The sequence below is a fragment of the Fringilla coelebs genome, assembly GCF_963513975.1.
Source record: "Fringilla coelebs genome assembly, chromosome: 13".
In the NCBI taxonomy this organism is placed as follows: domain Eukaryota; kingdom Metazoa; phylum Chordata; class Aves; order Passeriformes; family Fringillidae; genus Fringilla; species Fringilla coelebs.
The window spans coordinates 12,502,931-12,515,324 of record NC_140039.1 but is presented as its reverse complement, the minus strand read 5'-3'; the positions used below and the strand labels follow the sequence as shown (position 1 = coordinate 12,515,324).

The following is a 12,394-nucleotide window of genomic DNA, read 5'->3' as shown; positions in this document are numbered from 1 at the left end:
TTAAGAATACTTTTCCCTTAAACACTTTTCCCTTAAACACTTGATATTCAAGTACCCCCAGCTTTTCCAAAGTGAGCTGTTGAGGTGAGGTGTTTCCACAGACCCTTGCACTTACCTTTTTTTCTTCAGGTACCTGTGATTTTTCCATGTCCCTTTTCAATCCTTCATCCTGCTGCTGCCTTGCTTGTTTCTGCTTCTCCTCTCTGAGCCTTTTGAAGAAAGGGAATAAAGGATGGGTTAAATGCAGCTTGCAGCTGCACCAGCTGTGCTTTTGATGAACAGCATCAACATCTAACATAACATCTTACATCACACCTTGCATCTAACCATTGGAGCACAGGGATTTGGGCACACTTGCTGCTGGAGCTGGTTGCTGTGAAGGGGGTAAAAGAGAGAAGCACTGCCTGCAGTTGGTCCTACTCCTTCTGGAGTGATGGGTGGAAAAAGCATGTCTTTGACACAGAGATGCTGGGCAGTTGTTCTGTTACAGACACTTATGCCCTGCAGTTGGGCAGGATGCTCCCCAGCTGTGGGGAGGGGGGTACTTGTGGTATGCCCAGTGCTCAGCAGTGTAACCAGGTCAGTGACACACGGGTGGGAGCTGTTACACCATTGTTACACTTGGCCCAAAGGGGCACACGGGGGGCCAGTTCTGGTGCTCCAGTTCCCTATGGAAATGTGCTGGAACAGGAATGGGCTCAAGCTATAGAACACTGGTGCAGAGAAACTGCAGTCTTAACCATGTAAACTTGAGGAAAATGTTTAATAATCTTAGTAGGTTAATTTTGTTGGTGTTAGGTTTGTATTGGTTGTTTTTTTTTTATTGGGTTTTTTTTGTTAATTTTAATTTTTATTTGGAGATAGGGTGTGTGGTATCGCTCCTGAATTACTCTTCTCCATCCCCAGCATAGAATAAGTGTTTTTCTTACTTATTTTGCAATCTAAGAGTGCAAACCTATTCACAGAACATCAGGAAGGAGCACCATACCTTTTCGACTATGATGCAGTGAAAGAGAATAAACAGAACCAAAATGTCACTATCTGGCTTTAAATCCTCATGTTAATCTGTCTGATTCTCTTGAGGATGGCCAGATACAGTCATCACTTCAGTTATCTTTGTTATTTGTGAGGTGAAATTTTGTGTAATTGGGCCTACAGGAATGTGTCTCATCTTGGGACTTCCACTGACTGTTTATTGCTACTATTTAATCTAGTAATACAAATTAAACCTTTTGTAGAAGAAACATTTCGAAGCTGGAGTTGTTGACAAATGCCCTTATGTACATATTAAAGTCTGACAAAATATCAGGGGAAGGCAGACTGTGTTGGCTTGAGGTTTCATTTTCTATTCATTCAGTTTAAATTTTGTTATTGTAAATTGTTTTCTTGAACTGATGATTCTCAGAATCTGTTTTTGTTTGATGGAATTTCAGATTGCTGCTACAGTTTTTTGGGTTGATTTGGCTCTTTCAGCTGTCAACACTTAAAACAGAGATGTTTTCCAGAGGAGGGTCTTGCCTTACCTTGCCCTCTGTTCCTTTCTTATGTCTTTCACAGCCTTTTCTATCTTTGCTGGTGGGATTCTCTCCACACTGTCCAGTAAATCATTGAGCTGTTTTTCTATTACCTTTAACATCTCTACTGTTGGCAGGTTTGCCTCACTGTCTCCAGTGCACTGGAAGTAGACTTCCTGCACCTTCTTGTTCAGGCTTGCGAGCATTTTGTCCTAGAGGTGACAGGAGATACGGTGAGTGGCACAGCTGGGTTCTGCCAAGTGGAACCATAATATCCCTTCAAAACCAAAGGAAATCTGCCAGGGAAACACTTTAATCCCCTCCCTGAGACTCAGTTGCTTGTTTCCTGGTTGGCCAAGGGCAATGGCAGGAACAGGCAGCTGAATTGAGCCATTCTCCTGTTGGTCTCATCCTCCCAGTGCCCTGGGTCAGGTGGCAGCTGCCCAGCTGTGTCTGGGAGCCTGCTCCCCCCTGGCAGCAGCTGCATGGAGCAGACAGGTTTGCCCCAGTTTGCTGCCTCAGCAGTGCCCCAAACCAGCTCCATTGCTGGGAGACCCTACTGGTCCCTCCCCAGTGCCCCCGTGTGCTCTGCTCCCAGGATGGATGAGGCTGGGGGAGAGGAACCACTTGTGCACATGTGAGCCCCCCTTGCCTGGATCCCAGCGTGTACCTGGTCATCACCTTCGTGTTCTGCAAGGGAAAAGAGCTGAACTTTCAGCTTCAGATCGGCTACTTTCTCTTCTTCCTTGGCCACGGAGGCTCGGAGGGTGTTTACCTGCTCTTTCAGCACTGCCAGCTCCTTCTCCCTAGAGGGGAGAGAGAGGGGAGGTGTTTGGGAAGGGCGCCTCTGGAGCACACGGCTCTGCTCTCCGCAGCCCGGGCTGGTCCCTCCTGCTGCCGGCAGATGGAGGTAACACTTCAGCCTTTCCTGGGACTTGCACCCACAGCCCTGAAAACCCGGGGAACTTTGGGGTTTCTTTATGGAAAAGCAGTTACTGTGCTGCTGTGGGGGAGGAAGTAGCATAGCTAAACTTTCAAGATTTTTTGGTAAATCAAAGGAGGATCCAGATTACCTTTAAAACTTCCACAAGGAGATAAACTACATTTTAAATGGGAATATATATGTCTAGCTGCCACTGTAGATCACCATGACACTTGGGTTCCCTGCAGCCTTGCTCTAGGAAGGTTTTGCACTGAGTCAGCATTGGTGCTGCTCTGGATCACTCCCAGGAACTGCCTCATTTCTTTCTTTGGTGAATTACACTTACACTGACTCCAGGATGCTCAATGCATCATTCCCTAGCCTGTGCCTTGAGGACTAAGGGATTAGTCCCAAGCTCAAGTCTTATCTCCTAAATTAAGCCCGTATGGGATGCTTTCCTAGGAGCTCAAAGAACGACCCTGCTGTGTGAGCAGCCTTATGGTGAGGTGTCTGTGGGGGCAGAGGGGTCACTGCACCACAGGGACCCTTCCTTCACCTGCAGGGTCATGCTTACATGCTGTCACGTGTGGTCATGAAAGTCTGTTGGATTTTGTTCCAACTCTCTGCAATATCCTGGGAGTTCAGGACAAAGGATAAGTTCTCATCCAGCATCTCCATGAAGGTATTAAGCAATTGTTCAGGATCAGTGAAGTAGAGCTCCGGCTCCTAGAGTGGAAAACACGTGTGATGAGTCTTTTCCCTCCTCTAGGTTCTGTTCCATGTGGAGGAGGGTCTGCACCAGCCCTGGCTATTCAAATGTTCTTCCATCTAGAGAGGTCCACGTTTGTCCATGTGCAAACATACATGGACATCCTTCCTGCTATGTGTGTAGTTCTACTCTGCCTCAACAGCTCACCCCCCAGACAAATTGCATTTTGGGGGGTAAAAAGTATTGGCAAACATCTGTGAGTGGGAAAGCTTCAATTTCAGACATAAGCCAGTAACTACACTAATTTAAAAATCTTTCATTTTGTGATGTCATATCTCACTGGAGGATGGCAAGCTTAGAGATGATGGTAGGGTTTGGGAAACTGAAGGAGGAAAGTTAAACGAAGGTATTTATAATGTGTGTCACCAAAATGTAAACATTCAGGAATGTATAAACATACATTTATAATTTGTAACTACAGTAACTCCTCAAGACTGTAACTAATGGTTAGAAGGTGAGGAAAATTAATAACATTGATAAATGACACAGGACAAACAGAAAAGACAAATATTTCAATATAAGACTTCTGACCTCATCTTCGTCCGAGCTGATTTCACTCTCTACATCCTCCAGTGAACTTCTGAAAAAGCATTTTGTGTGTTAGGCCCTTAGAGGAATGACAGCTCAGAGGGGATCCCATTAGTGACAAAGAACATTGTTATTGTTCACTGTCCCTGTTTACTCCTCTGCACATTCCCACCTTTGCCTCCTGTGGCTGTGGGATATTTAGGGGTCAGTAGGGTCAAGGGGCCCCACAAACAAACAGCACAGGAGCTGCTTCTGTCCATGAGCAAACTGCCTTTTGTTCTGCCCCGGGCTGTGCTGGCCAGGGGGGCTGGAATGACACATGAACCTGAGCTGAGGGTGTTGATCCAAATGCCTTTAAACTCACTGGGACTGAGTTTAACTCACTCATTGTTTTTTAATGCTTCTTCCTCTACGCAAGAGCTGGAAGAGGGGGAAGTGGTTTAGCTTTGCTGCTGTTGGCAGCTCAGTCTGCTCATCACTTTCACTTGTACCTGTCACCCTGTGCCATGAAGGGTTAAAAACCTCTGCTTGCATCCTCTTAGTGACAGCCCACTTGGGGCAGGCTGTCAGCAGAGGATCTGAGGATGGAGCTCCCTTGGAGCAGGCACATAGGTGCTGACTGCACACCTGGCAGCTCTCTGTGGTACCTGAGTTTGTTCCCAGATCCTGGAATGCCCAGCCAGGGTGAGCAGTGGGATTCCCCTGTGCTGATTCCCAGTCAGCTGAGTCCCAGTCTGCTCTTTTCAGTCCTTAAGCCTGTTGCTTGCATCATCTGGTACTTACATTTCTCTTGATAAAAGAGGCTTCAGGAACTGTTTAAGCTGTGGCCTGACGTCACGTGCCCTGAAATCCAAACTCTCTGAGAACAGCAGGGAACTTGGAATGTCCGTGAAAGTGACGCTGTGGGCAGTGTCACTGGGATCCTGGTCTGGAGACAAGAGGAGACCACTTAGAGCCAGGGGCTGTCCAGGCAGGAGCAGCAGCACTGCTGGCACTCACCCTGCTCTGTGCTGGAGGCATCTGAAGCCCTTCCTTCATTAACTCTGGGTTCTGATTCCTTATCCTTTTCTTTTTTGTGCCTTTTTCTGTGCTCCTCCTGCCACTCTTTTGGAGACAGCTGGTAGAGGACATCCCTGTACATCTTGTACTCCCGCAGGGTGTCCTCAAATCTGGAGATGTCACTGGGTTGAGGGAAGTGGACAGAGTTTGTTAGCAGGGAGGGAAGCTTCTGTTGGAACAGGGTCTTTCTCACTCTCTTTCATCCAGAGAAGGGGAGAGAGGGCACATTTTTTCATGGATATGCAAAGGCAAAAGGGAACCTGTGCTCTCTGTGGTTTCTCATGTGGAAACTGAGAATCAGTCATATTCCCTGGTCATATCCCTTGCTATGGTAATGAGCTTGCTAATTTTTGAATTTTTACTTGAAAAGGAATGAGAAATTTTTCCAGCTCAACTCATAATGGTAATTATACTTTTTTTTTGTCTTTCCCTAGGTCCCCATTAAAATGCATTGCCTAGTTTTGTTTGGATTTTAATCCAATGCTAAGCATTTAATTTTGGAGTTGGAATATCTATACTTTTAAAAAATGTATTTAGAGAACTAGATTAGTTGTTTTAAAAACAAAGCCAGCATCTGGAAAACAAAAGCCAAAACATTTTGACTCTTAAAATGGAACATTTTTAGAAATCTCTCCCCTGCAAGGACTGTGAAGCTGTAGCACTGTAGGGGCTGTTAAAGGTGAGGCAGGAGTAATGAGCAATCTTACCTTTGGATTTTCTTTATTTCAGTTGTGAGCCCCTGGATCTCTGTTATTTTTTTTGTCTTTGCTGAGGTTTCTCTTTTGGCTCTAGGAAAGGATGCACAAACAAACCATTAAACAATTTAGTAGGGAGTAGTGAATTGAGATGCCTGTGAAACAGTGAAAAAGATGTGACATGAGCCCAATGTTATAGATGTATCCCAGGACATGCTTGGCTCCTGCCTCAAGACCCTCTTGTTCTTGGCAAAGGATGGCATCCCAGTGTTCCCTCCCTAACCTGGCTGCTGCTGAGCATCGTTTGCAGCTGTGATACCTGCAAAGGGCCAAAGTGCTCAGCTTGCTTCCCTGAGGGGCTGGGCAGAGGCACCTCCCTCCAGTGAAGGTGTTGTGAGGAGAATGCAAGTGGTGGAGCCACCAGCAGGTTCCTTGCTGCCAGCAGATGAAGGGCTTTTGCATTAAGGGTATTCCCTGGATGTTGTTGTCCTTCCTCTCTTTTATTGAATGTGTGGGAAGAAAAGTGCCACCAGAACTGTAGCTCTGGGAAACTCAGAGTGTTCAGCCTCCTGCAGGGAGGTCAAGCGGCAAATTCCTGTGCCCAGAATGAAATAGCACAGTGGTGGTTCCTTCAGTGCTCCTCACCTTCTCAGTGCTTCAACAGAGTTATTATGGTTCTCCTTCAGGAACTCATCAAACAGGGCAGCGTCCTTCTCCATCCTTCTCTCAGCCTTTTCCAGCTTTCTTTCCTCATCCTTTGTTATGCTCTCCATCTTTTCAATCTCCCCTCTCTTTACTGCAATGGTGTGCTGAAATGAGCCCCAAAGGCAACACAGTCACATCAGCTGGTCGGTTTTAAGGGTACATTGGTTTAGCTTTGTGCCTGCCTACCAAATCCCCTGATAGTTGTGGGCAAAGAGGGAAAGGATTTCCAACTCAGGTGTGTGACAGTGCAAGCCAGGTACATGGAGGCCAGGAGTTATTTCAGAAGGAACACAGCAAATAAGCAGTGAATCTAAAGACAGAATTCAGAAGTCCCAGAAGTCACAAAGAGTGATTCAGTTGTGGTACAGCTCAATAACAGAGATGACTAACGGGAATGTTTGAGCACAGTTACTCCATTCCCTCCTGTTGAGTTCAGAGTGGCTCCCAGCCACATGTACAGGACAGCAGGAGCCAAAGATCAGTGTAACTGTGCATCTCACAAATGGTTCCATGGTGGGTACTCAGTGATGGGAATGACCCGCATTCCTTTATTTCTTGGCTGGGAGTTACTGGGCTACAGATTCTGAGTGACTGTGACACTGGACAGTCAGTTCATGAGCTCTGAGGTGTGCCACCTTGGAAAGATGTCCAGGCATTGATCTCGGGAGAATAAACATCAAAACAAAGCAACACAGGGAAGAGTAATTAAATGAACAGAAAGTAACGAGCTGACTGCCATGTACCTCAAGAAAAAAGATCTGTTTTCTGTCCTGCAGGTAGCCATGGAAGGTCTCCCTGTCGTATTTATAATCTGAAATTAGAATATAAATTTGCTTAGACTAGAGGGGGGGAAATATGGCCAAGGCAAAACACAATGAATATTTAGGCTGCCATGAGCATGGATGGCTGGCATTGGAGTCAGCAATACTGATTATTGTATTATAGTTATAACCTTGTTTAGCATCAATTTCATATGGATTTTCATGGGGTAAAACCAGGGAGAATGGAGTGGACAATCTGGTCCTTGTCCTCTAGACATTAATGGCAAATCCACTCCCCATGTCAGAGGCAGAAAATCTGGGCCTGTATCCATTAACATCCAACTTTATGTTGGCTTAGTAGAAAGGTTTCCACCCCACAAGATGCTGCAACCCCTCAGCTGGCTGCCAGCTCATTGCTGCAGGGCTGGTGGAGATGGCTCAGCCACGCAGGGGCTGGCAGGACACAGCACAGCACTGCCTGTCTGCAAGACCCCACTGAGGTCAGCCAGAGCCAGCTGCTCTGCCCAGCCCCTCTTGGGCTTTGCTCTGGGCTGTTACCCAGCTGAGCAGCCCCACTGCCAAGGCAGTGCCTCTTCTCCACCTTTTTTCATGGCTAACTTCCGTGAAAGCATCTCCTGAAGATATTTCAGTCTCTCTTCACACGTCGCCTCTTTACTGCTCTCCTCTTCTTCCTCCCTTTTCAAAGCTCTCCTCAACCCGCTTTTTGCCTTCATTTTAGTGGAGTAAGTAGTTTTCTCATGGACTTTCATAGTCTTCCTCTTTTCACGTTCCTGTGAGAAGTCAGATATGTGACTGTTTGATCCTGAGCTTTGCTTGCTGTGCTTTTTAAAGACATGAGTAAGTTATTGACAGCCTGGACATTTGCAGCGCTGGGTGATACCCTGCTGATGCATATTTGCCTATTTATCTGACTAATCCCAATAATATTCTCTCTTGAGGCAACTGAAACACTAAATTTCTTAGCACTTGTTGTCATTATTCTGTTGATTTGTATTCTGCATCCATCCACCAGCTATGCTAGTTTGCATCCACTCAGTGTCCTCATTTTTCCTTTTTGGATTATTGCTGTGAGCAAATGGAAATTTTCTGAGATTCATCCTTGGAGTCCCCTGGTTAAAGGGGCCCACACTTGAACCAACCCAGTCCAACTTCTACAAGGACATTTAAACCCTTAAGTTCAGATTGAGAAGATCTATTCAAACCCACTCCAGAACCTTCTGGAGGGTAAAAGGTGTTCCTGCTCAGTGCTTTCACATGGACTGAAGCGCAATTCAGTGCTGTCTGCAGAGTTTGGGCCTGGCTTTAGGTGAGGACATCACTCAGCCGACATCCTTAGTGCACTGCTTCCTAAGCTCTTCCCCACAATGGGCTAGCACCCTTCAACCCAAGCAAAAGCCAGACTGTCAGTCACCAGTGTCAGGTGAGGAGGCCTTGCTGCAGACTTCTTGCTTCCTTTCACACTATGCCAGGCTGGGCAACCCTGTGCAACAATCAGACCTCCCAGGGATCACAGAATCCCAGAAAGGTTTGGGTTGGGACCTTAGGGATCATTTAGTTCCAATGCCCTGCCATGAATAGGGGCACCCCACTAGACCAGGCTGCTCACCCAGCCTGGCCTTGAACACTTCCAGGGATGGGGCATCCCCAACATCCTTGAGCAACCTGTGCCAGTGTCACCACCCTCAGGGTAAAGAATTCCTTCCTAACATCTCATCTAAATCTTTCCTCTTCTAGTTTAAATCCACTCCCCCTTGTTCTATCACAGTCTGCTTGTGTAAAAACTTGCTCTTTTTTATAAGACCCTTGTGAGTATTGAAAGATCACAATCAGGTCTCCCTAGAGCATGCTCTTCTCCAGGCTGAACATCCCCAGTTTTCCCATGAAGAGGTCTTTGATCTCTCATGTGCTAAATTTTGGTATTCTGTTGGGTGGGTGCCTGCCTTAGTAATTGCTTGTTATACAGTTTAGCCTAAAGCATGTGTACATACCTCCAGTGCCTTCTTAATTTCCTTGTCCCTCATTGAGAAAAGTTCAGTATCTGATGGGATTTTAAATGGATTTTTCATTGGGGTTTTTTCATCCTCTTCTGTTCTTTCTGGGAAAAAAACAAAAACAAAACAAACAAAAAACCAAACCAAACAGAAAAAAAAAAAACAAACCAGGATGAGGATGTAGAAGATGTGAAGCTGAATATCTGGACCCAGTGCAAAGGGAGTGGGATGTGCTGTGTCACACCTGGAGTGCTCCCAGCTGCCTGACAGTGCTGGATCAAGAGCAGGGAGCTGGATAGGGCTTCTGGGAAGCCAGTGACAAAACTGAGACCTCTGTATGGTTTATGTCCCTTGAACCATGTCTGATGATCAACAACAGCATTTCAGACAGGGATTTTTCTGTCTGTAGCTGTTTTACAATTTCATCTGTTTGGGGGAACAGAACCTGACTTTGGGCCTCTCCTCTGAGCTGGCAAAGAAACATTGCTGGAGCATTGTGTCCTTACCTGACACAAGGTGGGTTTCCATTTTCAGTTTGGAAGAGAGACTTTTAGATGTTGATGCTGTATGTCAGGATGGTGTCTTTGACCCTGGCCCAAAGAAAATCATAAATCAGTCAGCTGGGACCTGCCAGTAATAGATGTGATAAGTTTTACAGCAGTGACAGGCCTGGGGGCTTTCTGTATCTTAACCACTGAGCCTTTATTGTCTGCAGCAATTTAAAAAAAGCTCCATTAAACTGGAAAACACATGTTCTGACCTCCAGAAGGAGATGTTCATCCCTGCCTTATGTGAAAGCTGTGTAAGACACAGTCCTCCTTACACATAAACTGGTGGGAAAGCAACAAAACAAATTTGGAGACAGCAAGCAACCCAAGTCCCTTGTCTCTTTTTCCACCATCACCAGCTCTGATCCACACCCATCCTTTTTCATCCTCCTGTCACTAGTTCACAAGCTACATTTTCACTCACTAAAGCTCTTCCCAGCAATTGCTTCAGCATTGTGGATTTCTTGCAATAAGCATGAATGATTGTTGGACAGCACAGACACACTTTACAGAACTCTGTTGCCTTTCATTTTAGGTTGGCAAACTGTTGAAGGTTATTTTTTTGTTTCTCTGACTCCGGTCTTTTTGTAGTTTTTGCTATGGATCCTAAGGGACAAGCCATAGTGGGAATGATCTCACTTACAAAGAACAGATAGAGCATTGTTAAAGCTATCCTTTAATCACCAAAGGCAGCAAGCTGGGCTTAGTGAGGTATTAGTTCAGTTGATGCAATTCTGCTGCTGGCACCATTCCTGACCTGCACTGCCCTGAGACGCCGTAGCAAATATCCTCTTCTGCTTGCACTAGTTTGAGGGCTATTTTAGAGCTTCAGTTTTTGCTCTGAAGAGCCTCCAGTTTTTATGTATTTTGAGCTAAAATCATCTGGCCTAATTTCCATGTCTGTCCTTGGTGCTTTGTGTATTTTCTGCAGCTGCCCAATTAGAACCTTATTCTTTGGAGGTGTCAAACTTTCACTGCTGAAGAGACACGGAGGCTGAGGTAGAATTTAGGCTTTTGAATATATCCCAAATATTTCTTCTCTCCTTTTCAGTTCTTGAAATACATTTTACCAAGAACCTCCTTGACTGTTACTTAGAGTCCAAACCTCTCTGACCTTTGCTTAATGTAAGGGGATATTTTTCTCTAGGGTCTCTCATTTACATCCTGGAACAACAACATCAGCCCTGCTGAGTTTTGGAGAAAGCCCCATCAGGGCAGGGGGTGGGCAGACAGTCAAATGGCTAAATACAATTTGTGAACCTCACAGAGCAGTTGCAGCAAACACCTGGAGCTTCAGCCCTCAGTGCACACCTTGATTTCTATAATCTAAAGCTTTTATCACAAGAACTTCCTTTTTCCTGTGGTTGATTTAAATTCCTCCTACAGGTAATGAGTCTGAAAAGCAGGACTAGACAGTGGCACATGGAAAATAATTGTCAGAGATAAAAAATGCTTTATAATAGAATTTTAGCTAAGTATAGGAAACTGTATGTCTGATTAACTTATAAATATTCATTTTATTAAGTTATTTTTTGTTTGAGGTTGCTGGGTTTTTTACAAGTTGTTTGCACAGCACTTTGGAAATAATGCCAGAAGCAACAGAAGCTCTAACTCTGCTAATTTATAATTATTAAGGTCAATAATGCAAATTAAAAAAGCTTCATTGCTAGAATCATTTGGCATATATTTCACTGCCTCTGACATTATATTCCAGTAGCTGTGTAACCAGTAGTACATGAATCAATAGGCATTCAGGGTTTTAAATCACTGAAACCTTTATTCAGTGCTTTTCCCTAGCATCAGGCTGCTTAGCAAAAAAAGAAAAAAAACAAAAACAAACAAAACCCCCCCCCAAAAGAAACAACCCCCCCACAAAACAAAACAAAAAGCCAAAGTAACTATGCAGACAGATCGAAAAGCCAGCACAATAAATCCATCCACCCCGTTCCCAGGGCAGAGGGTGTCCCACATCTGTCCCTAGCACATTCCCTGCACACCCTCCTTGCCCGCCCTTCTGCAGTGTCTCACACACAGGTGTCACCCACGAGTGTCACCCAAGGGTGTGTCTCTCGCACAAGAGGTGTCACCCAGAGGGGTCACCCAGGGGTGTCACTCAGGGGTGTCCCTCTCACCCAGGGGTGTCTCTCTCAGCCAGGGGAGTCACCCAAAGGTGTCCCTCTCACCCAGCAGTGTCCCTGTCACCCAGGGGTGTCCCTGTCACCCAGAGGTGTCTCTCTCACCCAGAGGTGTCACCCAGCAGTGTCCCTGTCACCCAGGGCTGTCCCTCTCACCCAGGGCTGTCCCTCTCACCCAGGGGTGTCACCCAGCAGTGTCCCTCTCACCTAGCGGTGTCCCTCTCACCCAGGGGTGTTCCTGTCACCCAGCAGTGTCCCTCTCACCCAGCGGTGTCCCTGTCACCCAGGGCTGTCCCTCTCACCCAGGGGTGTCACCCAGCAGTGTCCCTCTCACCCAGCGGTGTCCCTCTCACCCAGGGCTGTCCCTCTCACCCAGCAGTGTCCCTCTTACCCAGGGGTGTCACTCAGGGGTGTCCCTCTCACCCAGAGGTGTCTCACCCAGGGGTGTCACCCAGCAGTGTCCCTCTCACCCATAGGTGTCCCTCTCACCCAGCAGTGTCCCTCTCACCCAGCGGTGTCCCTGTCACCCAGGGGTGTCCCTCTCACCCAGGGCTGTCCCTGCGGGCTCTCAGGCCGGGCTGTGGCGCTCGGAGCGGGGCCGGGGCAGCGCAGCCGCCGCTGTTTGCGCTGCCATGGAAACGCGCGCTCCCGTCGCTCGGTGCGCGGGCACGGGAGCGCGCACGGAACCGCGGGGCTCGGCTCGGCTCGGCTCGGCTCGGTCCCCGGAGGGATCCAGGGACAGCTCT

General features: G+C 46.8%; 1 protein-coding gene across 1 annotated transcript; it reads right to left on the bottom strand.

Annotated features, from left to right (window-relative positions):
* Positions 1-9,508, bottom strand: CFAP100 (cilia and flagella associated protein 100; the record flags this gene model as incomplete). Its single annotated transcript, XM_084214556.1, is given in 14 exon segments — positions 1-84; positions 86-209; positions 1,524-1,726; positions 2,185-2,320; positions 3,011-3,162; positions 3,737-3,785; positions 4,517-4,661; positions 4,733-4,914; positions 5,500-5,580; positions 6,133-6,296; positions 6,936-7,003; positions 7,555-7,744; positions 8,963-9,069; positions 9,472-9,508. Coding segments are annotated over 14 exon segments (1,707 nt in total). The 5' UTR covers positions 9,494-9,508.
* Positions 9,509-12,394: the final 2,886 nt, after the last annotated feature.